The 27,907-nt window shown below is 41.0% G+C and overlaps 2 protein-coding genes across 4 annotated transcripts; one reads left to right on the forward strand and one right to left on the reverse strand.

The window, feature by feature from the left end:
* Positions 1-147: 147 nt before the first annotated feature.
* Positions 148-4,957, reverse strand: EBNA1BP2 (EBNA1 binding protein 2). The gene is made up of 9 exons (XM_054638144.2): positions 4,808-4,957; positions 4,641-4,724; positions 4,241-4,398; positions 3,184-3,307; positions 1,931-2,020; positions 1,644-1,719; positions 1,323-1,413; positions 832-1,021; positions 148-481 (listed from the first exon to the last, which is right to left on the reverse strand). Exons 1-9 carry the CDS (start codon positions 4,886-4,888, stop codon positions 431-433), a joined length of 945 nt encoding a protein of 314 aa, XP_054494119.1. The 5' UTR covers positions 4,889-4,957; the 3' UTR covers positions 148-430.
* Positions 4,936-27,772, forward strand: CFAP57 (cilia and flagella associated protein 57). 3 transcript variants are annotated; one of them, XM_054638792.2, is made up of 22 exons: positions 4,936-5,140; positions 5,221-5,537; positions 6,848-7,131; positions 7,303-7,468; positions 8,419-8,571; positions 9,637-9,776; positions 10,446-10,611; positions 11,009-11,122; positions 11,623-11,835; positions 12,472-12,645; positions 13,866-14,027; positions 14,455-14,610; positions 16,674-16,767; positions 17,427-17,617; positions 18,009-18,182; positions 19,419-19,577; positions 19,967-20,110; positions 21,208-21,324; positions 22,375-22,509; positions 22,593-22,736; positions 26,512-26,638; positions 26,923-27,772. In XM_054638792.2, the coding sequence occupies exons 1-22, from the start codon at positions 4,984-4,986 to the stop codon at positions 27,099-27,101; spliced, it is 3,666 nt and encodes a 1,221-aa protein (XP_054494767.2). In that variant the 5' UTR covers positions 4,936-4,983; the 3' UTR covers positions 27,102-27,772. The 3 variants fall into 3 exon arrangements, 2 of the variants coding, with proteins under 2 accessions (XP_054494767.2, XP_077038499.1); XR_013183300.1 differs by lacking the exons at positions 17,427-17,617; positions 18,009-18,182; positions 19,419-19,577; ... (4 more) ...; positions 26,512-26,638; positions 26,923-27,772 and adding an exon at positions 15,725-15,817 and having other exon boundaries at positions 4,950-5,140; XM_077182384.1 differs by lacking the exons at positions 17,427-17,617; positions 18,009-18,182; positions 19,419-19,577; ... (4 more) ...; positions 26,512-26,638; positions 26,923-27,772 and having other exon boundaries at positions 4,950-5,140; positions 15,725-16,736.
* The last annotated feature ends 135 nt before the right edge of the window (positions 27,773-27,907 follow it).

Genomic DNA, 27,907 nt, shown 5'->3' on the forward strand with positions numbered 1-27,907 from the left:
TATACCCATCTACACAGATAATCTAACATCTCAAAAAGCTTCAGACTTCTTATTTTGACATTGGCAACATGACCCAGAACTCAAGGTCACCAACTTCATCTTAACAGTAGTGGTGGAAAAAGCTGTCAGAATGAAGGGAACAAAGGGCAGACTTCAGCCACCATTCATTGAACAGCTAAACATGAATTACACATAGTTCTGTGCAAACCACTTAATGCATTCACACAAAACAGGTTTAAGTAGAAAACAATCCTTCAACAAAACAGACAGTAAGAAAAAAAACTGAGTGATAAGGCACTGTTTCCACTGGCTTTTTTTCCTTGCCACTGCAAAGCATCCAGCTTGTTCCACAGTTAACTGCTTGATGACGGCAGAAACACATCTTGCAACACAAAGAAACACAGGAACCCCTCTGGGGAGCACAGTTCTCTTAGCGGGCTCGGTTCTTCATTTTCTGCCTTGCTCTCTTTCCAGGTCTCTTCTGCAAAAAAAAAAAAGATAGATTCAGATTTTTATTTTCATGTTCTCCATCTTTGTTTTAGCTCTATAGCTTGGGGAGGATACCAAAGAGAGGGTATTTGTCAGAATTGTCTGGAGAAGAAGGTTTTGGCACACAGGTAGCAAACAGCACTTTTGAACTCCCTTTCTGATTTTCCTGCTGATACCAAACCACTGTCCCCAGCTCTGTTAGTAACTGAATTATGCTTAGCTCCCAAAGACAGGCATCACTTCCTGATGCTGAAGGCACATATCATGCACTCATCTCTCCCTGCCAGACATGGACTGGCTTCCAAGCCAACCAGGATCGATTTCATGCAACATTTTACTTACATTAAGGGCTTTTTTCCCTCCTTTCCCTCCTTTTCCTCCTCTTCCTCCTTTTCCTGGGCCTTTGTTGTGAGCCACTTTTGACTGGAAGCTGGATACGTCATTAAAACTCTCCTTTGTGTTCCACTTGGAGCCCTTCTTCTTCCCACCAAAACCAAACTTCTGATTTTTGTATCGTCTTTTGGCATTTGGTCTGAAAAACAACCAACCAGCATCACTGCCTACACTCCTTGTTTCAGAAAGCTCTCAAGACAGACATAAATATGCTCATGGTATCCCATCAACCACCATAAACTTTTCCCCTCTTAACAAAGACGCAGAAATCACATTTCAGTCTCTGCTCCATTTTGGCCATAGTTTTCTTTAGGGAGAGAAAGCCACCTTGGACTTACTTTAACACTAAACAGAACAGTTTTCTTGTTCCCCAAAATTATCCCCTAAAAAGACTAAAAAATCAGACATTCTGTGTTTAACTCTCTTGTTTCTGGTCTCACCCCTTCTTTGTCCGTTGACTTGCATTGCCTTTTTTATTCCCTTGAGATGACGTCTGCTCTTCATCTAGAAAGTCCAGCTTGTCAGAGAGACCTGCAAGAGTGAAGTACAAATTTTCAGTCTAAGCAAGTAAGGTCACCCTCACTGAAGAACAGCTGCTTGGGAGGTTTTTCACTGCCACTGGCACACAATTCTGCACAGCAGCAGCTTTCCAACCTCAAGGCCCAGAATTACAGACACAGTGACTACATCGCACTGCTCTACACTGCTCACACACCACTATTGCCCCTACACATTTGTTCTCTTAGACAAGTTGACTTTACCTTTCTGGTATTTCTTGACTGCATTCAACATATTTTTCTTCTCCTTCTGTCTCCTCTGCAGAACCTCAACTTGCACCTGAGATTAAAAGCAGAATGTTAGTGTTGTTCCTTGCAGCATCCCATACCCTATCTTTTGTTCTGTTTTCCTTCAGAGCAGCTAGACAGGAGACTAGAAGATTCTGTGTGTTTTAGCCAGACTCCTGTGGCTGCATTTTTCCAGCCCCCCACTCAGGCTCCAAATTCTTGTCACAGATCCTTTTGCACATGTCCCTTTTGTAGCTCCTCACCTTCTTGCCATATTTTCTCATTGCACGGAGTTGTTTTGCTTTCTCAGACCTTTCCATTGCTTCTTGTTTACTCTTAAGTTTCTGTCGAATCTAATTAGGGAATAGAAAAACAGAATTTATCAGTAACACAAAAGAAGAAAAAAGAATTTTATAATTTCTGTACTGATCTATAGCCAAAATCTGGCTAAAAAAGACAAAATTCACACAAGAGAGAAGAAAAAGCCTTATAATGGGCTCTAATGGAACTGAGAGTATCATGTCAGTCTATTTGGGTGTATCAAAAAGACTTAATAGTTTCTTTCTTGTCATTATTAAAGGTAAAGCACTGAAGAGAAGACAACAGTCCTGTAGAAAACATTTTTTCTGTTCCTTCCTTGTTCACAAACATTTTTATAAGGATGCTGCCTTATGGAGAATTACAAAGATTTCAACACAGATCTTAGTGATTCAGTCTAGTGACTCCAGTAGGAGATAAAAACTGTTCTTCAAATGAAATCAGCAGAAGAGAACAGTAATGTGCAGGATTGACTTAAGCCTTAGTACCAGCTAATTATCATTCTTCAGCTTATCTAGAAAGGTTCCATCAGAAAGCAGAACAGTGACCCAATAATACATGAACCTTCCAACTAGACTCCAGCTCATGTTTCTTTAATTTATACAATGTAGTCTTTTTTCAAAATCTAAACCAAAAAATAGAGTTCAATTTTGAACAAAGACTACAGTCAAGAAGGAAATGTGTGAAAGACTTATTTCCTACACCAATCTAATTTCCTATCCAAAACAGATTCATTCAATAACATACAATTTAAAATAGCAGAAAACCAGAACACACTGACAATAAACAAAAGGTGATATTTAAATAGGAAAAAAAGGATTGCATTAAAGCCACAGTCAACTGCAAGTTTTATGACAAAGAGCAAAAACACAGGTAACTTTACATCCACTAATACACATACTAATAAAAATTCTCCCTTTTTAATATTAAACACATTCAGGACAAAGTATAAATCACATTTTTCTACTTTATCATCCAACCTGTTATAAAAATCCCCACATTGTACCAAAAACCTAAAGAAAAAGAAATCTCCTGTCACAAAGTTTCAAGCCCAATCATTGTCACAGGAATCAGAAAAGCAATGAAGGTCAATACTTACATATCACACCTTAAATTTAATGGTTACCTTAAATTTAATACTTACCCTATGTTAAAACACACACATTACACTGGAAAGAAAACCATTCCCTGCACATACCTTCTGCATCTGTTGGTCTGATTTGGCCATCTCTGCAAAGTAATCATCCGGCCTCCTCGTGGGAACTTGGAGCTTACGCAGCCTAGGGAGGGCTTCCAGGACAGCTGCCTGCGCCTGCCGGTAGCTGGGAGAGAGCACAGCACGAGCTGTCACTGCCCCGGCCCTGTCACTGCCCCGGCCCTGTCACTGCCCCAGCCCTGTCACTGCACCAGCCCTGTCACTGCCCCCGGCTCTGTCACTGCCCCGGCTCTGTCACTGCACCCGCTCTGTCACTGCCCCGGCCCTGTCACTGCCCCGGCCCAGTCACTGCACGGCCCTGTCACTGCACGGCCCTGTCACTGCCCCGGCCCTGTCACTGCCCCGGCTCTGTCACTGCCCCGGCCCTGTCACTGCCCCGGCTCTGTCACTGCCCCAGCCCTGTCACTGCACCAGCCCTGTCACTGCCCCCGGCTCTGTCACTGCCCCGGCTCTGTCACTGCACCCGCTCTGTCACTGCCTGTTGGGCACCTCAGAGTGCTGACACAAACTGCTCACACAAGCAGGCTGATACTGGGATCTAGCAAGCATTGGTCTGGTCTAGCAAATATTCAGTGCTACTGAAAGCAGCTTAGGTGCCAGTACAACATTAACATTTATGCCTTGCACATATACATTTATCTTATTTCCAGTTATCAAGGGGTTTTGTTGGAATATAAAAGGCAAAGCAAAACAAGAGAACTGTAAGAGCACCAAAACAAACCCACAAAGAAAAATCAGTATCTTGTGTTAAAGTGTTAGTCCTGCTGTCAAGGAGCTTTTAAAATAAACTCAGCAAAGGATGAAGTCTGTTATGAAGAGAGAAATTATTCATTTTAAGTCACACAGGAGTAGAATATACTAGCACTAATTTGTAGTTGTTTTGGAAAACATTCAGAGCCATCGAATGTAAAATAACATGGCCAAGAGCATCACAGTGACAGCCAGTGTAGCAGTCTGCAGCATACTGGTGAAAGAAACATAACTCCAAAAACGCAACAACACAGTGAGACACTACATGAAATGTCTTTTTGACACTTACAAACTCATCTCTCTCTGGAAATCATTCTCAGGGTCAACGGCATCAGACGTAGAAGCATTCTGAGAAACGGGGTCCGCGACCGGGCCCAGAGTTACGTCCAGCCTTTCCACCCAGGCGAGCTGCTGCCTGAATTCGGCCAGGCACTGCTTCAGGCCGTCCTGTGAAAGGAGCCCAGCTCAGCACAGCAGCGCACCGACCGATCCGCACGGCTGGCCCGGCTCAGTGACCGAGTGATACTGCGGGCTGCTCCTCGGGGCCACCGGGGCACATCCGCAGCCCGCCCCGCAGCGCAGAGCGCCGAAGCCCGGCCCGCGGCCCCGCCGAGCCTCCCGCGCCCCGCTCCCGGCGCTGGGGCCGCGGCCCTGGCCGGGCTTTTCCCGGTCCCCGCGTTCCCGCTCACCGTGTCATTGCGCCGCTTCGGCCGCTCCTCCAGCACCACGTTGAGCCCCGGCTTCAGCGCGCCCTTCGCGAAGGCCTCCTGGAGCTGTGAGAGATTGCGGTCAGTCCGCGCCGTCGGCACCGGGCGGCCCTTCCCCACCGGGCTCGCCACGGCGGCCACGGGCTCACCTCCGAGTCCGAGAGCGAGGAATCCTCCGAGTCCGAGCCGGAGTCCGAGAAGGAGCCACGCCGCGCCACCGCCGCCGCCATCGCTGCCGCCCCCGCGCGCCGCTTCCGGCCGCGTGCGCCGCCGCTTCCGGGGCTGCCGGGGCCGCGGTCACCACGGCGACGGCGGCAGCGGCAGCATGGCGGCGGCGGCCGTGCTGCCCGTGGCCGTGTTCGGCTGCCGGCCGCGGGTGGCCGGCGGTGTCTGCTTCCTGGAAGAGAAGGTGGTGCTGCACGCCGCGGGGGCGGGCTGCCTGCGGCTGCACCTCGAGCACAAGTGGCACAACTTCATCCCAGGTGGTCCCGACCCCGCTCCCGACCTTAACCCTTGTGCCGGTCCCGACTGCGGCCCGCCCTGACCGCTCTGCTCCCCGCAGGCACGGAGAAGAGCAGGGGCGTGCAGGCGCTGGCCGTCAGCCCCGACCGGCGGTTCCTGGCGCTGTCGGAGGCGGCGGGCGAGCGGCCGGTGCTGGCGGTCTATGAGCTGTCGGCGGAGCGGGCGCGGCGGCGCAAGGTGCTGGCCGCCGAGGAGCTGCCGGCGCGGCAGGCGGTGTCCCTCGCCTTCTCCCCCGACAGCCGGCTCCTGGTGGCCGCCACGGCCCCCCCCGAGGGCCACCTCACCTGCTGGCTCTGGGAGAAGCAGCAGCTGGCGGCGGCCGTCCGCGTCCAGGCCGCGGGCGACGGGCCCTGCCAGGTAAGGGAGGGCTCCAGCCCCGCCGGCTCCCAAAGCTGCCGAGCCCGAGCTGTGCCTGCGTCCCTGCCGCTCGCTATTAACGCTCCCGTTCGCAGCTGACTGGTTCTTCGGGAGCATACTCCGCTTTTCAAAAAGGTGGATAAAACGATCAAACTTTAGTTCAACAAGTAGCAGGTGCGAGGCTGGACATGCGTTCATCCTTCAGGACGTGTGCACAGTGCGTTTTCCCCTGGCCACATGGCTTTTTATCCACGGCAAGAGGAGAGGGCTCCACACTGTAGATTTCATACACTTTCTCTGACCTTTCTTGACATCTGCTGTTGGTCTCCCTCAGCAATAGGACACTAGGCTAAATAAAGTTTTGCACTGACCCATAATAGACATTCTTGTGTCTGTAGCTGTTATATCACATGAGATTCTCTTACACCATATGAGATCTATGTTATGAGGCCAGTATAACAGGCAGTGAATGTGCAATGTGTCCCTTGTGTCCCTGCAAAAGCACACACTAAATAGATGGGCTGTCCCCAGTAGTAGTAACACACTTTTGGAAGCTCTCAGTGCACCTTTTCCTTCCTGCAGTTTTCTGTGTTCAGAGCAGAGAAGAGTGGCTAGGAGTAGGCTGATGGCACACAAATGATTTCTGCATCCAGGTCTGGGTGCCCCTTTTTAGATTCGTTCATGTAGGGAGTTCTGACACTTTCAGTCCATGTGTTGGTTGAGCTCCAGCTGACATTTTTTCTGGGGTACAGATACAAGCAGTGGTTGGCTCAACTAGTGAATTCATGAGCTCAATTCCTAAAGAGAGGGCAGTGTAAAGACTCTGGCTGTGTAAAGTCCCATAAAGCATAAAAATTAACTCAAACTACCCTTCCTATCCATGTTGAATATTGAGATGGCTATTTTTTTAAATTATTTTCACAAATAAACACCTAATTTTGTGAATTCATGTACATACTGTTAGTTTGAAACACAGGAATACAGAACTTATTCCTGGCCTTTTGAGAACAAATGGTCCCACTTTTCAGGAAGCTTGCTACTGGAAAAAAATTGTTAATCAGTAGTAAAGAGGTATTTTGGCCTTACTTTTGTAATTTAATTTTAATAGACACACTTTCAAAAGGGGGAAAACTGCAGTATGAATTATGATGGCTAATTCTTACTCTTCTTGGTATTCCTGTATGTTTCTATGAACCATCTGCCCTTGTTTGTTTTCCTGTATCTGGTACAGAAAGTCTTCAGAACAGGTATAATATTTGTTTATTTGTGAACATAGTTGGAGAAAAAACTTCCTCTTTTTTGTTCCATAGGTGAGCTTTAATCCTCAAGACAATACCCAGGTTTGTATCACTGGAAATGGCTTTTTTAAACTTTTCAAGTACAGTGAAGGATATTTAAAGCAGATGAATTTACAAAGGGGAGAGCCAGAAAATTACTTGTGCCATGCCTGGCTGTCTGAGGAGGAAGTTATATGTGGCACTGACACAGGCAAACTTAGCTTGTTTGAGACTGGAGAGCTGCACTGGGAGAAAAGTTTGGAGTACAGAAAACCACCCAGGAAACAAGAAGAAGATACAACAAATGAATATGAGAGGTAAATCTGTTCAAAGTTATTAATAATAGTTCCATGCTTTTGCAGGCAGATTAGTTCCTTCCTTCCTATCCAGTTTATGTTGTCAGTTGCTGCTTAGCATTTTTTGATTTTGTGCTTCTTTATTTTTAAGCATCTTTATGCATTTCCTAATTGCATTTCTGGTGTTTCTAGTGGAGTGGCCTTTGAAGATACTGGTTTACAACAGCATTCTTTGCCTCAAATATCTGCAGTTGCAGCATATTCCAAAGGCTTTGCATGTTCACCTAGCCCAGGAGTTGTTCTTCTGTTCGAGAAGACCTGTGAAAAGGAGGCCTACGAGGAGAGACAAGAAGTCTGGGTAAGGAGGGAAAAAGCTTTTGTAAGCAATTATGCAGCAGGGCCCTGTTTGCAGAACTGTGAGTGTTTCTGATTTAGTTATTAATAATAATTTTTAGCACACTGCTAAACTGAATTGTAAGGATTAGCTAACTGTGCTGGTGATGTCAAATGGAGTTGCCAAAGGTCACACTGAAAGTCAGTGCCTGATGACCTTCTGCATGGAAGTTCTGTATGTTTCCTTCCCACATAGAAAATGTGCTTTGAGGCTGCTAAACTTCAGGAAACCTTTAAGAAACTTTTATTTGTGGAGGCTTTTAGGACTAAGACATAGTTTACATCAGTTTTGAAGAACTTGGCTGCTTGTTTTTTTCCAAGGAGAAGCTTTTCTCCCCTCAGGTATTTGTTAGAGCTGTCATGAGACCTGTGCACTTTTAATAATCCTTCTAACTGTTCTATAGCAAACTGTATGCATTGACCTTCTGAAATCTCTGGATAAGAACATTTAACTCTAATGAACTGGTCAAGACTTCATACTCTCATTCTAAAGGGTCAGATCTTCCCTATGCCTGAGATCCTGTAATAAGACTTATGTACCTTAATGATACATTACAAAGAACTGTTGTTCTAATCACAATTTTTAGGCAGTTCTCATTCTGACACTTGCTAGTTTTTTTTCCTTGATATTTTTCTACTACCATTTCAATTCTTGTTTAGTGCAGTACTTCATATTACTGCTGAGATGTCCCCTGCTACTTTATTTCAGCTGTAATGTTATGAATCCCATTATTGTCCTCTTGTCCTCTATTCCATGCCTTGCAGTAGTTATGTGCTATTAAATATCCAGATTGTCTTGCTGATATTATGTATGTGCTTATTAGAGGAGCATTACAACAGAAGTTTGTGTGTGTGCATGCCCACTACCAAAACATGGAAACCTGGCACATCCCACAGGATGCCTTTCTTGTGCAGCTGCCTCAGGACCTGTTCAGCACTGAGCCAAAAAAGTCAAGCAGACAGGACATAACATGTATATGCTTCAGCCCCTCTGAGGAAATGATGGTCATTAGCACAAATAAAAATCAGCTCTACATGTTTACTATGTTCTCCACCAAACTTATAAGGGTAAGTGCAGTTCAGTCACATTGCACATCTTTCATGTCCAGAATTGCAATGATACAGGGTAGTCAGTTGTTTTCTGTGATGCATTCTCATTAAATCCTTCAAATGAACCCTTAAAGCTCAAGATCTGATGTGCTCAGTGTGCTTCTCTGGGGGCAGTATTTTTGTAACCCCTTGCTCAAGGCTCCCTCCCTGTGAATACCTGATGCTATTCAGCAGAAGGACAGAGAACACTTAAGACCATTAAAGAGTGCCTGTTACTGCTGAACCACTTCACTAGGGCTTTAACTGGGATATCCTCCGTGTAACTCTGTGGTTCATGCTCCACTGTAATAGGCAGAAATTTTATTGCAATGATAAAGCTGGAACAGCCATGGGAATCTCATTCTACTCTAAAAGAGTCTTAGTCTTAGTCCTCTAGCCAAGATTTGGTAAAGTCTTAGCTAGAAGTAAAACCTCTCTGTGAAATACAAACATAATGAAAAACCTTCCCTACTCTGAAGGAGTTAAATAATACAAAGATAAGTGAAAAATGTATTATCATTAAATAGACTTCTATGGAATTGAGTTCCTAACCTGTGTACAGGCATATGGAAAGATCTTCACAGGAAGAGGGGTTGTAGTTAGGGGTTCTGTTTCCACATGCAGCCTAACATTTTATTGGTGCTTCACTTCCAGCATGTGGTAACTGGACATCCTAGTGAAGTTTTCTATCACTCAGCACTTGACTTTTTTTAAGTATCTGCCTGATCAGACAATATTAACTGAATTCTTGCAGGTCCAGTTTTATTTATTTATCTAACTTGCTTTTTTTATATACATACAATTATGTTCTGCTCTCACTGCTCTGCCCTGCATCACTTTTCTTGATTATTAATTATGAACTTAAAACTAACATTGTCAGACTTTTAGCATTGTTATGTTTAGATCAGTGCAGTGAAAGGATTAAGTGGTTCCCTCAAATCTATTCTACAACTGTATGCAAAAACCCATGATAGATTTTTTTTATCTGCCTTACTGCCTGCAATAAAATATTTGTGATTTCTTAATGTTCTCATTCCTTCTCAGGAGAAGATATCTTATTTTGCATATATGAATTTCCCATTGCATTCTAATTCAATCACTGGTCTGGACATGTGTATTTGGAAACCCATCCTTGCTACGTGTTCCCTGGATAGATCTGTCCGCATCTGGAATTACAAGAAAAAGTAAAGAGTTGTTTGTATTTGTTATTACATCTTGCTTTTTTGTATATTGTATTTAGGAGGCAACAGCAGCAATTTCATATGAATGAGAGTGTTGTTCTGGTAAAATTCTTGTGTGGTGTGGCATGTAAATGGTATTACTGACATGATTTGGGGAGTGTGAATATGCAGTGCCTTTAACACTGGTGCCAAAAGAATACAAAGCCTTTTCTATTTAGCTATTTTTGTGTCAGACTTCTTGTGTTTTGGAAAAAACTCTTTCATTCAGCTTTGTCTTAAGTTACTGTTGCCCCATATCCTGCTTCTTAGGCATAGGTCTTAAGCAAAATGACTCCAACTCTTGAGGTTCCCTGGAGGGAAAAGCAAATCTCAAGAGATGCTTGTGTAGGATTGCAATCAGCAATTCATTTACCTTCTTCATTATATTACACTACACAAGGATTTGCTCTTGCACCTCCCACACCTTCTCTGTGAACCAGAAAGTCAAATTTGCTTTTGTTTCCTGTAACATCTCTGTGATCATTACTTAACTGAACAACAACACACTTCCTCAAGGACAAGGCAGAGTCAGATTTTAGCTGCAGGCATCCTTGCTGGGCCAGATAATATCCTGTCAAGTGTGCAATGGGGAGTTTGTCCTATTCCATACTGCTCAATGGTTTTCTCTTTCAGCACTTTGGAGCTGTGTAAGGAATATCAGGAGGAAGCATACACAGTATCCCTTCATCCCACTGGCCTTTTCTGTTTGGTTGGGTTTTCTGACAAACTACGATTTATAAGTCTCCTGTATGAGGACATGCGTGTTTTCAAGGAGTTTGCTGTGAAAAAGTGTAAAGAGGTAAGGAGTGGTGCAAAAATGAACCTGGAGAGTTATGTGGAACAGAATGCTGAAGAATGACAGAAAATAAAAACTTCTCCAATACATCCTAGTACTATATATGATGTCCTATATCAAAGCTTACAGAAATTGATTCTGACTATTGGAGAACAGGCCCAGAGGCTGATGTGTAAGTGTAGGCCTGGGAAGCAGCAGAAGGGATAATTTGCTCAGAAATACTACAGAACTGAATTTTACAGGGGAAAGCATTGATTAAGAAAACTGTAAGTGGCTAATTATGTAATGGAGTTTTCTTTTCATGCAACAATTTGATATTAAAGGATGTAATTGAAATTCAATGCATGAATGTTTTTATCCATTCCATCTACAGTAATGGGTGGTTATGTTCTTTTTGTAGTGCTCATTCAGTAATGGAGGCCATCTTTTTGCTATAGTTAATGGAAATGTGATTCAAATTTATTCCAGCATCACCTTTGAGAATGTTACTAATCTGAAAGGACATACTGGGAAGGTAAGTAAACAAATCTTATACAGTACAACTTATTAACATATAACTAGTTGATAAGATGCATTTTGAAGAGGTAAAGTACAATTTTGGATCTTGAGATGGCCCCAGAAAGTAAAAACAGAAATAGAAAACTTAGTTTTCATTGGTCAGAAGGCAAAATGTTCATGCACTAGATACACCTGAAAAGTCTGCCCTTAAATTAAAAGTGAACAGTTGGCAGCTGGCTGGACAAAGTAAAATATCCCAGTAATACATTATAAAAATAAAATCTACTACTCCATATTGAAATGTACTTTTTCCTGATAGCGTGTTCACGAAGTAGTTCTTACTGGGTTTGTTTTTTTCTAATGCTAAAATAGAATTGGTTGAGAAACATTTAGAGGCTTTTCAGTAAGGTTTTGAAGTATGATTCTGAAGTTGTCATGGCTTTAGCAGTACAATGACTCCATGCTGTATGTCTGTAATCTAACATCAAGCTCCTTGGTGTGTTTTGCTTTTGCCAGGTACATGCTATTAAATGGAGTTCAGATGACACTAAACTTGTCTCCTGTGACACACATGGTGCTGTGTATGAGTGGAATTTGTTGACAGGTAAAAAGGAGTCAGAGTGTGTGCTCAAGACCTGCATCTACAGCAGCATTTCCCTGACTTATGATGCCAAAATTATCTTTGCTGTTGGATCTGACCAAACTCTCAAAGAAATTTCAGAGTCTTCGGTGAGCTAACAAACACTCCTGGATATTGCTACATTCTCTGGGGAGGGTACTGGTGCTTTGCTTTCCTTACCATCTATTTGGTAAATAGGAATCAGTCTGGTTTTGAAAGCTGTGGTATTTACTGCCAGTTTCATGTTCTTATGTCTTTTACAATGAGACCTGAGATTTTGTTGTAGTTTTATATTTTTGTCATTTTACTTGCATTTACCTAGAAGTCTTCTAATCCAAGTAACAAACTAGCTAGGCAATATTGTATCAACAGTTCTGCTGAAATACAAGAGTATCTCATCTACCACTGTATCTACATGCATTTTTTCCAGAAAAGTAGTAAATTGTATGTGATAACCATTACATCTTTGAGATCACACATCAGCCTGGCTTGAAATTTTAATACTGGTAACTATAACAAATATAGAGATTTTATATCTAAATATTTCTTTTAAATCTAATTTTTTAAAAATATATAAAACTTAGTACTAATTACTGTTGCGACTATACTTCCATAGGCATATAGATTCTCTTAACTGCACTATGTGCTGCAGGCAGAGGTATAACAATTGCTCATGCAGTATGTAATCAAATATTTGCTGTAATGTGAGGTTTGTGTGGTGGTTTGTGCTGTTGGTTGATGTGCAGATCCAGCACGAAGTGCCTGCCCGTGACGTTGTTTACACCACTGTCGCTGTCTCGCGTTCCGGGCGCCTGATATTTGTTGGCACCTCCCTGGGGACAATTCGAGCTATGAAGTACCCATTAACTCTGAAGAAGGATTTCAGCGAGTACCAGGCCCATGCAGGTGCTGTTACAAAGGTAGCACAGAGTTCTTTCTTTTCCCTGTAATGCCAGCTGCACACAGATCCTTTAGGGCTGATTTTCCTTCTCAATTCATAGCATAATATGTTAAAATTAAGGCTGAGTCTGCACATGGAGAATGAATATCACAGCATTCATAGGAGTCCTGTCTCTAGATATGTCAGGGAATAAGCTGGTGACTAAAAAGTGGCTTGCACCACAAAACATGGCATATTGGATGGAGAACTTTGATACAGCTCCTTCTGAAAAGAGGAAGGTAATTTTGTCATAGAATCTTTTAGGTTGGAAAAGAGCTTTTAGGTCATCAAGTTCAACTGTTAATCCAGCACTGCCAAGTCTACAGTAAACCATGTCCTCGAGCACCACACCCACACATCTCTTAAACATCTCCAAGGATGGTTCCTGTGCCACTTTCTCTTGTAGAGGGGCATCACATTCACCCATTTCCAGAGGGCTAAGACTTCTCTAGTGAGCCAGTACTGCTGCCAAATGACTGAAAGGGCTCAGTGAGCACTTGTGCCTGCTCCCTCAGTGTGCTTTGGTAGGTCCCCATTCTCCAGGAAGCCACATGTTCTGTGTTGTTAAAACTGGTTGTAATTTTGGTATTTTAAGTACCACTGTCAACTACAGCACCTTGACTTATCCTCACACAGTCCAACATGAGAATATGAACTTCAATTACTGTAACTCTACTTTCACCTCATTGTAAGCTGTATCAGCTCCCAGGTACTCTCTGCCAGATCAGGCAGCCACAGGAGGTCTGGAGGAGGTGGCAGCAGTTACTACTACATAGTTCTTGGTGAACTTAGTTGTAGTTTCAAAAGAAAACATTTAGCCATCTGTTGGTCATGCAACTTCTCAAAGAGAAACACTAGAGACCTTTGGAGTTGTCATATAAATGGCCTGTCTGTCCTATAATAGTCTAGAAGGTCTTTTCTGCTTCAGGTTTTTAAAAATCTTGCTATGGCTTTGAGACCAGAAGCAGATCCAGTACCTACACATATTCTTTCCCTTCCCTTTGTTGTTTCAATTGGAGTGGAACAGGAATAGGAGACATAATCAAAATGTTGGTAGTGGAACTGTGTTATTATTTCCACTGTTGAATTTCTGGGGTAGAGATGAAGAGAGTATGGGGGTGGGGAGAAAAATGTGGTGTAAAATAAAACTGTATCTCCATTCTTCCATGTCTCATCTATTATTTTGTTATCTCTTCTAAGATGACAGTAACAAGTGATGACCAATTTCTACTGACTGCCTCAGAGGATGGCTGTGTATTTATCTGGAAAGTGCATGATAAAGAAGGTGGGGAAGTGAAAGGAGAGCAGGAACTTGACTATGCTGAGGAAGTGTTGATCATGAGATCAGATATAGATGAGAAGGTAGGAGGAGCAACTTGTGAACATAAACCATAGGATTTCTGTCAATTGCACTTGCATAATGCTTGTTACCAGCCAGTCCTATATGGCTTTGGTCAAAGAGGTTGCAGCAAGTTGCTGCAGTGGCTTGTCAATATGCAAACAGCATTGTACAAACAGCAAGTGTGGATTAGATTTTTCTCTAATACTTTCCTCAATCTCTTGAAAGCAGTTCTAATGGAGTAGAGAAGTCAGAAGATGCATTGCTATAAACTATCTTCTAAGACAGCAAAGGAACTTTAGTTCTAGGACTTCTTGGTCATCTGTCCGAAGATTCTCTGTGAAGGCTGTTGTTCATAAATATGTGCATGTAAATAAAACATCCTTAACAAGCTGTTGTTAACAGCAAATATTCTCTCTCAAAACTGTTTTCTCATCCATGTCCTAACAGACTCAGGCAATACTAGACCTGCAGAATTGTGTGCGAGATCTACAGACAGAAAGTGAGTATGAGCTACGTCTCAAGGACATTTACTGTGAAGGAAAAATAAAAGCATTGGAAGAGAATTTCACTCAGGAAATAGACTCCCTTAAAACTAAACACCAGGTATGATTCATGTTGCAGAACCAAATACTAAGAAATCTTTCACTGAAGAGTTGAATTCAAGCTTGCATTACATATGTAGAAATGCCATACAGCATCTGAAATCATTCCTTTCCAGTTTAAGATGTTCTTGATATTTATAAAGCATGAAACTATCTTTGAGTTAAGTATCTCATAGGTACAAGGGGATGCAAGAGTTCTCCCAGGTACCCTGTAAGTATTTTCACATAAAACTAGCACAAAAAATACTGCCTGAGCCTGAGGATCAGTAGTAGAAGTGGCACTGTGCCTTAAAAGCTCCTTTCTATATAACGCTGCAGCTGCTGCAAGATCTAACAGTTATTTTCCTTAATGCTGCCTTCTTTATGTCCTGTCTGCTTAGATTTTTAAGAACATCTGCTGAGGTTTCTTGTATGTTTTTTGAAAATAAAAGTAAAATATATTCCCTGCATGTCTTCTGTTTGTGTGCTTATTGATTTCTTTGTGGTCATGAAGCAGAACTCCCCTGAAAAGCAAAGGCTATGATAATTCTTCCCAGTGTCTTATTTATGTGTGTCTGATAATGCTATTCTGTCCATCTGACTCGTGCACACACACACTGGATTTCTGAGCTGTAATTTGTTATATTTCTGGACTTCTTTTAGATGTAGAAGGCAAGGGATCCAGTAATAATTTCTTTGGCAGTACTCAGAGTAAGGAATTATATATCACATGATTCAATCCTGTCAGCCTCATGTTCTTTTTGAGCTTTTGGGTGAATATTGTCCTGTTCTGGTGATTTGTTGCTGCTGATTTTGTCGAGTTGTGCATAGTACCTTCAAGCAGTATTTCTGTTTGACTCCACATAAAGGAGTTCAGTATGAAAGCTTGTCAGGTGACTTATTAGTTGTAGTATTTTACAGGTTTGTAATTTCTAAGTGCTCTCTTTATACCTCTCTTGTCTATTGGCCCTACAATTGTTCCAGTAGGTCTTTGATATTCATTTTTTGAGGAGGTTTAATTATTCATTTTAATGTTTTCTTCAAGTATTTTTTCAGATTCTTTGGCTTGTCTAATTGTGGGGTTTTTTGTCTAAATAACTTGAGTTTAAACCTTTCTATTTTTCTCTCTTTTGTAGAACCTAACCTTGTACAAGAAAACCATTTAAATTCCTCTGTGGATTCCTCTACCTCTGTTTATCTCTGCTGGGTTTTTTTCTGTGGTTCTTCAGGTCTTTTGATAAGTAGTGCTTGGCTATATATTTATAATAATCTCAGCTACACTGAAAATTGTCTAGACTTGTTGATTATAGGCTTGTAAACAAATACCTTTGAAGGTGAATATAATTCTCTAGGCAGGCAAGTTGTACTTCCTGTCCAAGTATCAGTACAAGTTAAGATTAAACTGAATGACAGCTTTAGACTGAAAGCTAAATTTTCTAGTTGTATCCATCAGACAAATGGAATATTTTTGTTTATGAAACACCCATGAAGTTGTTGCAAGAAAAAGGTGAAAATATTGTAACTATGGTACAATTTCTAGCATCTCTGGAAAATTTCTCAGCTGTTTTCTTGCTCCAGTTCTTTGTGCTTTTTTAGAAGATTAAGTGATTTACAGTGGCAGGCTGACATTTCAAGCAAATGGCATTTAAAATTCTCTTGCTTAGGTTTATGTCATAGTATGCAAATGTCAGCATTTTAGGACCTCAAAGTTGCTTCAAGTGAGACAGGAAGCAGCTTGAACTTTAATATCTGGACAATAAATTATGGAACTGCAAATTCTCCTCAGGCAGGCACACATAAAGGAGTGGAGGCTTTTGTAGCTCACAAACTTTTCTTTTTAGATTAGGATCAGTAACTTGTATTATATGAACACTGTCTGCTGCTTTTCCTTAGCTTAACTTGTCAAAACAAACTAAAATGTGGGAAAACTTGTTTCAGTGACACATGGCATCTCAGTTTTGGTGAGAGATTTCAAACATATTGCTGTTTTGTATGTATTCCTCACCAGGGGCAATAGTGCAAACAATTTGGACGTTGCTTTGTCTAGTTTCGACTTAAAATGTATTTTTCTTTTTTTAATCCCAGATTTTACAGGAAGAGAAAGAAAAACAGAAGCTGCAACACGAGGTTCAACTGTCTGAGCTGATGGATAAACAGGCCAAGGAGGTGCAACAGCTAGGTTAGACTGTTACAAATGTTTGTAACTGGAAACTGGGGGAAATGCTGTATTGACAGCAAGTGACAGGGAGGGATTACTAGAGCAGAGGTACAAAGAAAAATGGATGTATGTCATGTAGGTATTTGGTGCAGACCAAATGAGTGTCCAGACTGCACCATACATGTGCTTATGATGAGAACATGCACATGGACCCTGTGTCTTAGAGGTTTGGTACTTGAGATTAGTAATTCCTTCATTAATTTTATGCACAGCTCACTGTGCAAGAACAGTGCAGTCATTCAATTCAGCAAGGAGGTGCACACAGCCTGGAAATACTTGGACTCCAGATTTGTAATCAAGACAAAAATACTGCAAATTAGTACCAAGGAGCCCCCCCATAAATGACTCCATTGCCTACTTTGTAGCAGTTGAGCTCATACAGCTCTGCCATGGTTGTCATCCCAAGGAAGTGCCTAAATTAGTTGTCAATTTTGCACGGCTACAGAGCCTAAAGCCCCTGTATATCTGATGAAGAAAGTGATTAAATACTTCTACTTGTAATTTATTGCAACCAGCTGCCAAAAAGACAGTAAATAATAAGGCAGTGATAGCTGCAGAAGGATAGGATTCAGTCTTCTTTTCTATTAGTTTTATCCATTCCATATGTTTCCTGTTAACAGAATCTGACAGTAGTCAGAAACTCTCAATGGAAAATGAGAAATACCAGGAGCTTCAGGTGAAATCCCAGAAGATGGAGGAGGAATACGAGAAACAATTGCACAATTTGGAGGAAAGCAAAACCAAGGCGTTGGCAGAGCTAAAAGAACATTATGAGAAAAAACTTAAACATAAATCTGTTCTGCTGGAGGAGGTAGGAAGCTTGATTTGCACACAGCCTGGAAGAAACAGCAATTCTAATTGCATCAAAACCAGCAATTTTAAAAGATCCTAAGTGATACTGGGTGATTTCTTGCAGAACAAGTTTGCTGATGTTAGTGTTTGGGCCAGATTCATAACTTGAAGCTTTCAAGTCTTAAGAATTATTAAATTAAAAAAAAAAAAAAAAGAACCTCAATGTGTATGTTATCATACACATAAAGTTGCTTTAATCCACTAAAAAGTTATCTTAGATGATATTGCTGCAACTGAATATTTCACTAAACATAGATTCTCCCAGGAGAAACACAGTTACAAATAACCTTTTATTTCTCTCCTTTATTGGTCTCTTACACTTCTCTAATGTTTGTTTTCCTTAACTGCAGACAAAGGAGAATATGAGGAAGCAGATTGAAGCACATGAAGAAATGGAGAAACAAATTTATGAAGATGGAGACAAAGAAATCTTAGAACTCAAAGACAAGTATGAGAAACAGCTCTTGGAGGAAAAGGAGTCCAACATCCAACTGAAAGGAGAAATAGGAGTCATGAATAAAAGGGTATCTTTTATTCTCTGCTAGTATCAGACCTGCATAGAAGACCTAGAACTGAGGATTGAATGTGATTAATGGCATGTCAGTTTAGTCCATTCATCTAGTCTGTAAAAATGTGGCATTTCATATGAGAGCAGTAGCCCATTCTTAGGTTAGTTTGCATGTTTAGAGTATTGGGCAGAAGAAGCTGTCTGCTGATTGTATTGCTGATATGATTAGAGACAGATGATAAAGGAGGTATGTTTTTATTAGTACACTTTCTCTGATCTGCATAGTTTTGAACTATAAATAATATTGTTCATCCTATGACAGGAAAGAAATTAACTCTTAATTTTTCTATCATTGAATACTTTGCTTTATTAGTAAAATACTTCTACTGCTTAATTCAATGCAATAATCCCTGTGTTTTGTTTGCATCATCATTTTTATTGGCTTTACTGGGGTTTTTAAGGAGACATAAAATATTTTACCTCTTTTATGGTCTGGGTATTACATTTGCCTAAGGATGTTGGAGAGACATTTTTTCTGTTTTGTTTTCTCCAGTATCTATCTGGAGACAGAGAGGTTCTTTTCATACCCTCTACTATCATGGTACTGTCTTTTTAATTTCTTTGTCTTTTAGACCTCAAGGTTTTCTTCATGTGTCCTTACAGTTTGTCCAGTGTCATTCATTGGTTCCAACTTTCTTGGTTTTGCAGATCTTAGTACTGAGGCAGGGATTTTGAGGGTACCCAAGAGCTATGAACTGGGCACCCTTCCAATCTTCCATCTTTAGAGATGTATTGCCTTCACCTTATGAGAATATTCCATGGATTGAGTGTTAGATGGAGCTGATGCTTAGGTATAATATCCATACCCTTCTTGCTGCTGCATGCAATTTCCTTCCTTCCTTCCTTCCTTCCTTCCTTCCTTCCTTCCTTCCTTCCTTCCTTCCTTCCTTCCTTCCTTCCTTCCTTCCTTCCTTCCTTCCTTCCTTCCTTCCTTCCTTCCTTCCTTCCTTCCTTCCTTCCTTCCTTCCTTCCTGTGCAGCAGGTATTCTTGTCAGAATATACAGAAAAAGCAAAACTGGATACTCAACCCCCTTTTGAGTTAGAGGCATTTAACTGGTGAGCTGCTCCTTCCTCATATCTTAATTTGATGTCCTTTATCCCACACTGTCTACAAGGTATCCTACAGAATAGGAGGACCAAGCTGTGCACAGCTTTTGGAGACTGGTAAGGTCTTACTAGTTTGCCTCTCTAGTTGAACAGCCTACAGAAAGAGCTCAAGGACCGAAACAGGGATATTGAGGAAATGAGACTGGAACAGCAGAAGCTGCAAGACATCATTAAATCACTGGAAAAGGATATCTTGGCACTAAAGACAGATGTTAAAGAGAGAACTGAAACTATCCTAGAGAAGGTGAGAAAATGGACAATTGGATGAGGTCAAAATCACCTCCCTTAATTAGAGATATTTATTTTAATAGTATTTATCATGATAATATCACATGACTGAAAAGTCAGTTTCAACTTAAGGAATTTTTCAATCTCCAGTTTGGGATTTTGGTTTTTAGTTGGCATTCTAAGCTTTTCTTGGGGAGCTCAAGTTCAGGATGTTGACTTTCTCATCCCCTGTTCTGGGATCTGTAGATGGCTCAGCATTATTTTCCCCTTCCCATCTAACCTGGAGTTCAATCTTCCACAAGATCTGTGACTGCTGGTTTTGTCTCTTCCATATTTGTGTCTTGTCCTAGGGATCTGTGTGTGAGTGCTGGCTCTGATTCAGCTCTCTGTACTCATTTCTTCCAGGAGAAGTATGTATATGATCTAAAAATGAAAAATCAGGAACTGCAAAATTTCAAGTTTGTACTGAGTTACAAAATAGAGGAGTCTAAGAAGCAAATAGAGTCACGTGAAAATGATATTGAGACAATGAAGAAACAGATCAGTGAGGTGAGTAACACTCTCATTTGGCCTCTGCTACTAGGCCCATTGTCTAAATACAAACATGACCCAACAAGTCCATGAAAGATTCCACCCTGGTTGTTCTTTGACTTCTTTCAAGGATACATAGCACTGATTCAATATCTGTGCAGCTAATAAAAATATCTGTAGGCAATAGCTAATTAATTTTCTATCACATGTTACCAGTGATCCACACAGTTATTTAAGTTCCGTATGTAATTCTAAATTTTGCTTTAAAATTGATCTTATCCTTATGTGGTTGCCTTCCACGTGTCCTATAGCATTTGCAAGACACTGCTTTAACTGATTTGGCAGAAAAGAGTAAATTTCTTCTCTCAGAAATGTTGCAGATTTATGCAAACATAACTCTGCTAGGGGTTAGGTACATGGACAAATTATATTCATCAATTGATACATCGGAAATTTGAATGTATTTATACTTAGCATGCAGCAAATTAATTGAGGGAACTTATTTATGATAGAAGCTTACTATGATCTCTGCATAGGTGTATCCTTAGCTCAACCAAACTAGGACTATGGTGACATAGTCTTTTAAATAAAATGCAAACTAATCAACAATTTGTATGTACTTCAGACTAGCAAGATTAAATCACTGTTGGCTTTTCTGGTCACCACCTTGTGCCATAAGTAAATTCTGTAGTACCCTTATTGTTTTTTCCTGTGTGTTCTGCAAATGTACCCACAGTTTTCAATCCATTTGTTTCTTTTCAGTATCAGGATCTAGTTATTGTTGCCCTTACTCTTTCCAGACTGTCCATTTCTCCCTCATCCATTTTTTGTTCAGATGGAACGGTAGAGCTCCCATTCAGCTCAAGGAATTTAAGGGGTATCACATAATTTAAATTAATGTGACTCAGCAGGGAGTTGCACATTCATTTGTGTGGTTTCTGTATATGCTGACAGAGGGCAGTGTTGTTACAAAATTGACGTTTTTCATGTTGTCGTTCAACCTGAAGGGGGACCTATTCCCTCAAGTCTGTATTTCCAGCCTCTGGTTTTCCTGTTATGTGTTATTTTTTCACGTCTCCTTTTAGCCCTGATTTCCTTGTCCCGCTTCCTTTCAGATGGAGGAGGAGCTGGAACAATTCCGCAAGCAGAGCGTAGAACTGAAGCTGAACATCACCCAGCTGCAGCAGAAACAGAAGGCAACTGCTGGAGAGGTGCACAGAGAGATGGAAAAGGTATGGGGTACCCCCACCCTGCAGGTCCCCCAGAATGGCATTGGTGGGGACACAACACTGGGGAAACACTAATCTGAGCAAACAGATTACTGCAGGGATGCTGTGTCCAAGGACCAGGAGAGTCTCTGCTCAGGGGGGACAAAGACACAAAACTTCCAAGCCTGCAACCAGCTTAGAGCATTCATATTTTTAAAAAATCCAGTTATTTATGAGTCAACACATATTGTCCTGAGTTTAAGGAAACAGTGAGGTGAATGCTGAAGTACTTGCTCCTGCCCAAGCCTGAAATCTGGGGACACTTGGCCTAAACAGGACCAGCATGTAGGATACCACCTAGGCATTAGTAGGATAGCAGAAAGGAAGGTTTCATTAATGGAGGAGTCAAGGACCCCTTGTTTGGCAGCGTATCAGACATGAGGGAGGAAAAGGGACTGCAGGTGAAGGTGGAGGAGCTTAGCAAGCATGAGTGCATCCGTGAGGAAGCAGGTAGGGAGGCCTAGCAGAAACCAAGAGAGAATGAGAAGGCAGTCTTGATGTGAAATCAGCAAGCTGTGCATGTGTCTGATATGTTTTGTCCCTTGCCTTCTCTCCTTAACTGTTGGTGTGTTGTTTCTAAATAAGAAGGTAGGAGAGCATTTGGACAATGCTCTCAGGCACATGATGTGGCTCCTGGGGATGTCCTGTGCAGGGCTGAGTTGGACTCAATGATCCTGGTGGGTCTCTCCCAACTCAACATATTCTGTGATTCTGGGTTTAGGAAAGGACAGTGGGCAACAGCATAATGAGCCACTGTTTTTCAGTTGTCATCTTTGCAGGTTGTCACTGATACTACCTAATAAAAGTATTTTGGCTTATTATTATTCCTAAAATCTAAGACTGCTGTTCAGCAAGTAATGCTTACATTCCCAGTGAGTTGTTAATTAATTTTTTTTTAATGAAGTGCAAGAAAGTATATGAGAGTTTTCACCAGTTCCACTAGACTCTCTAGAAAATTGCACAATGGAGTGTTCTGATGAACCAAATAAGAATGTGACTACATCATTCTTGCAGAGGCAAAATATGGAAACCCTCATCAAACGATTTAAGGCAGATCTTCATAATTGTGTGAGATTCATTAACGATTCCAAAAAAATGAAAGATGGTATCCGTGAGCTCTACACCAAGTATGTGCATCAACCAGACGTGGTGAGTCAGGACCTTTGCCTTCTCCCTGCCCATGACTGTGTCTAGTGGTGTCATTACTGAGACAGCATGCTGTGCCCTCTCAGGTGGAGGCTCAAGCAGAAGATGCAGATTTGCAGCAGCAGTACAAGAAACAGCAAGAGTATAACGAGAGGAATTTGGCAGTTTTGAGGAAGAAGGTGATGAAGGATAAGGAAATGCAGCACACTGCTTACATGCGCATCATGCAGGTAATCAGCCTTTTCCTTGTGCTGTGGACTGGGAACAAAGGAAATGCCTGCACAAAAGAGACTTTATTGACCTTTCTGTTATGGCTTTTTAGGACTTTGAAATAGTTTTGGTTGACTTTCTTGCCAGAAATTCCTACATTTTTCAAGTGCTTCCTTTAACTTTTCTGAACAAAAAGAGTAAGATCTCGAAAGTCAGAAATGGCTTTTGTTTATCTCCCACTCCCTAAAAGGAGATAGGGAACTTCTGTTGCATGGATGTTTTAAAGGAAATTAATGTACCTACTTTTTATTTCAAACAGTATTTATAATTGCCATCATAGTCAATTTGCCCTTGCTTGGATGCCAAGCTATATCTGCTATGTAGTAATGTTTAGGAAGTAATTTTGGAGGAAGAAAAGGAAAAAAAACCCCTTCTTTGTCCACATAGTCCATCCCTACTGGTGTGAATTGAGAAGAACTTTTTGCTTTTCACATCCAAAATTTTCAAGGAAGTTCAGAAATAGATGGGGAATATGTCTATTTGTACAAAGATCTCTTGCTCAGAATCCTTGTTTCTTACAAGGCAAAGTAAACTCGTGACTGCTGGGGTCAAAGATCCAATTTGTTTTTATCTGGAGTGGGAGGACCTAGAGCTCCACACCAGGCATCCTAGGAGGACAGCTGTTCTAGTCTCTTCTTAACATGCTCTCCTTCTGCTCAGTCAGCATTTCCTTTTCCCCTCAGTAGCCCTTTCTACATTGTTACTTTATTATGCTTCCTCTGGATCATTAAATCTCATCCCCTCCTAAGTCATCTGTTGTTTGCTATTTATTCGTAATTTGCTTCTTCAGGGCTAGACAGCAGCAATCTTCTTCCCTGATGCTATTTTAATTTTTTTTTACTCTTTCTGTGAGATAGATGTTTGCCTTGGTGCAAAAGGAGATGGGTTCAGAAAATAACCTGAAGAATTTCCTTACTGGAATAGGGTGACAGATGGTGTTCATAATGATAATACTTGATGTCTTGGATCAGTAAGCCTAAAATGAAATGATGATTAAAACCAAATTAATAAAACATCTGGAAGATGAAGATATCAAAGATTCTAACCAGCCTGGTTTCTTCAAAGAAAAAGCAGTTCTCTGAAGTCCAGTAGATTAATGAGATTTTATAACCAGCAGGAATTATCATGGCCTTCCAGTCTTTCACAGGGGCTTTTAAGACTAGTTTAGACAAACTTCTGTGAGGATTTGCTTTGAAAAAGCAAATGACATCTTGACAGTCTTCTAGCTCTGTATTTCTATTATTCCTCAGTTGCAGTTACATTTTCAGAGCTATGCCCTCCTCTTTGAGAGATTATTCATAGGTACACTCCACTAGTGACTGCTGCAACAGATGGTTAGAACTGTCAAGATAATTTTAGTTATTCTTACCAGTTGACAAGTTGCCTGTTATTCAGCTATTAGTTTTTCCTCCAGCCTTCTGTATTTGTAATAGTTTCTTTGGATTCATAAAAACAGAGACACTGAATAAATTTGAAGTAGTGCTGCTTAAACTGAAGCCCATATGGGATGAAATTTTCTATATGTCCTACCTGTGTCTGACAGGCAGCACTGCAGGGACTTCCTAGACTGTAGATTGCATCCATATGACATGTCATTGTACCTGATGGCCTCATTATCCATGCATTTGATCAGTCCTTTTTCTGAAACAATTGGTTCTTTGACACAACCTCCCATGACAATGAGTTTTCCCATGAATATTTGTTTTATATATCCATTCTGTGACGTTGCATTGCAGTGCAAGCATTCTGTCAGAATGTAAATATTGAATTAAAGGCTAATCTCTCTGGAGAAAAGGCCTCTTCAGGAAAATATTAGCAGTGTCAACCAACAGTCTTTTAGCGTCAAGCAAAGCAAACAAGACATTTTTACATCACCCAGATTGCTTCATCAAAAGACTCTGTATTATATTTTCTGATAGACCAAAAACAAGAACTTCACTTGAACGCAGCAGGTAATCACTTGGAATGAACATATGAAGGTGCTCATGACTGAAGTACACCTAAAGGCAAATGTTATGACCCAACCCTGAAAGCTGGTCAAAAGAAAATTACCTTGACTGATTATTAGAAGTTATCTTCTTCATGTGCTCTTTCAGGATCAAGCTCTGGAATAACTGCATAGAGTCAAATTTCATCTGTATTTAAAGGCTTACATTAGACAAGTCAGACTCAGCAAAATATTAGAGTTCCAGAGCTGCCTGAGCACACCAACTCCTGCTGCATTTATAGTCCAGCATAAGCACTACAAGAGCAACTCTGCTTGCCCAACAAGTTCAGAACTTAATGAATCCCACACTCTTCTTCCAGTCAGTGATTCTCAGCTGAGGAGAAGCTAAAGCACAGCTGCTCTGCTTGTCTTAGTGTGAAGTCTTGATAATCTTGCCACACACATGCCCTGAGCTACTGCTGCCAGCTTGAAGTCCTTGAGTGCAGGCATGTACTGAGAGGTGCAGTGGGCTTTGTACTTCACTAATGACCAGCCTGCAGTTGTGTGGTGCCCACACAACTTTTATAAGTATACTCGAAGGAACTGAGTTGTATGCTTTGCACAATCTTTTGTGGCAACATAATTATCTCTATCAACCAAAATTATCATTAAAACAAAAGTAGAAAACAAGATTTGAAGACTCCATTTTCATGGAAAAATTTCATTTATCCTTGTTCTTATCTCCTGCTGTTTTAGTGGGTTCCCTGCTGCTTGAGACTGGTATTGTGAGGTACCCTAAACATGCCTTTTGCCATCTATCTTTCTTAAATATTGCCACTGTGTTCCAAAAGTTCTAAAAAACACACCTCAGGTAGCTGAAATAGTTGCTATTCTTGGTTCAAGTATGATGGCAGCTGTTTAACATTTTCCCTAGTTACTGATGTGTTATTTCACTGTCCTTGTAAGAGGCAAATATACAATTGTACTTCACTCTCTTGAGTGAATACAGAGAAGAAATATTTAGTTAATGGTGCTCCTGTTTCTAAATCATGAGCAGCAGTGTTATCATCCTTAAATAGTATTAACCATACTGGTTTGGCTGAAGTCTTTGAATCTGTTGCAACAATGGGTAAATTACATTTACTGGCACTTTCACAGCTCCTTCAGGAAGATGCTTCATGGTAGGCTACTAAAAAATTAGAGGATTGAACTTTTATGGGCTGAAAATGGACTTTAAAAAAAAGAACAACTTGCTAACTTTTCCTTATAGCAGCTTGTTAGCAGTAGGTACCCCAAGTCTCCACATGCTTTATAGATTTCCTAATAATTTGGAAGGAGTGTGGAAAAGTAATGTCTGTCAGAACTAATGAAGAGGGCTTTGACTAATTCCAAAGAGATAAAGATAATTTAAGTGAACAAATACATAGTGACAAATGAAAAGTAAAATAATACACACTGGAGAGAGAGATGGGAATTCTTCGCATTAATTCTGAATTAATTGGATCAATTTAGGAAGGCCCTGAGCTTCCCTTTGGAATTGGCAAGGAAGATGATACCTTGGAATGCAGCTGCAGTCAGAAAAGCAAAACAAATATTAGTTTTTTGAGCTAACGTGGTTTGAATAGTCATGTTCTGAGTCACATCTACTGTGACCTTACCTGAAATGTTGTGTACTCTCCTGATTGCCCTGCACCTGCTTGTGATACTGATTCTGTACTGTCCAGTGTCTTTCTCAAAGATATGAAGATGCATCTTGCTCAGCCAGATAGTACCTGTGCCTTTCCTTATAGAGCATGTTGTTTTTGCAGGAAAATGTGAGTCTGATTAAGGAAATTAATGACTTGAGGCAAGAACTGAGGGTGGCCAACGGGCAGGTGCACAACCTCGAGTCTGCACTGAGATTAAACAAGAGCAAAAAGGCAATTCAAGACACAGGTGAATAGCTCTTGTATATTTTCCATATTGTCAGTACTCATGGCAGAAGCTCTTTTGGTCCTTGGTGAACAATTTTATTACTGTCTGTGTTTCATTCTAACTTGTCTGCCTGGTGGTACCTGGTACATTTTAATGTTAATTGTAGAAGCTGCTAAATCCTGCAGATTCTTACTATTTAGATCTACTCCTTCAGCCCTGAAAGATGCTTTCCTTTGTTCATGCCCAAGAACTGTATGAGCTGGACCTTTGTTACTGTACTATGTCCTCTCTGTTTTATCTTCTAGCTCCCTCTGCTGAACTTCCGTCCAACCCAGCTGTCCTGAGGTTGAATCCAGAGATGGAAAGTGAAAAAATCATAGAAATGCAGCAGCTAGAAATTCAATATCTGCGAGATCAAATCCAGGAGATGGGGAAAGCCCTGAACTCTCCATGTTCAGTCTCTTTCAGTCAGAAATCTTCCTGACCTGAATCTGGGAAGAAGCCACAAGACACAGCAACACTGACTGTGGTTCAAGGATGCCTTATGTTATTATATCCTCCTGGCAAGATCAGAAATCCAACAGCATAGAACAGACTTACATCATCCTATACTCTTCCACTAGGAGCATTTATGAAACAATCAGTGCTCTGAACACTTCTACTTTCCTGAAATCTGCCCTTTTCATGAGACTTAGAAGCCTAAAGAAAAAAAAATAAATTCATGCTAGTGTTAGACTAACCTTTGTGTCTTCATACTAGGTATTCATCTTTCTCTTGAAAACTAATGTGTCCTAATTCAGAAGAGCTGGCCAAACTGTAAGCCTTTTCAGCTAGAATTCTAATTTGGTGTCATTGTGCTGCAAAATTCAACATCAGTCTTTTATTTTCCAGTATTAAATTGCCTATGTCCATACAAAGGACTGCTGCTCTTAAGACCGATGTCATTGTTATTCCAAGCAGGTATCCAGTCACAGATTAACAATCAATTACCTTGTGAGGACAACCTTTGACTCAAGCTAGAGCCCTTGGTAAAGCCTCTGCTTTCTGTCTAGAGATGTGTTGCCTCCTCTGCTACAATAATTTCAGCAAGACAAAAAAGGCAGCCCAGTTTCAAATTCCCCAAATCTGGAATAAAGTCCAAACCTTATGTCATAACTCCTATAACTTTGATAAACTGATTTTTGTTTGTCTTTTTTTCAACATCAGCAATCCCTTTAGTTCAGTTTTTCAGTGAAATTCTCCTAATAAGTCACTCTGCAAAGTACTCATACACAGAAAAAGGCAGAGAGT

This window comes from Agelaius phoeniceus, chromosome 8 (assembly GCF_051311805.1).
Source record: "Agelaius phoeniceus isolate bAgePho1 chromosome 8, bAgePho1.hap1, whole genome shotgun sequence".
Classification (NCBI taxonomy): domain Eukaryota; kingdom Metazoa; phylum Chordata; class Aves; order Passeriformes; family Icteridae; genus Agelaius; species Agelaius phoeniceus.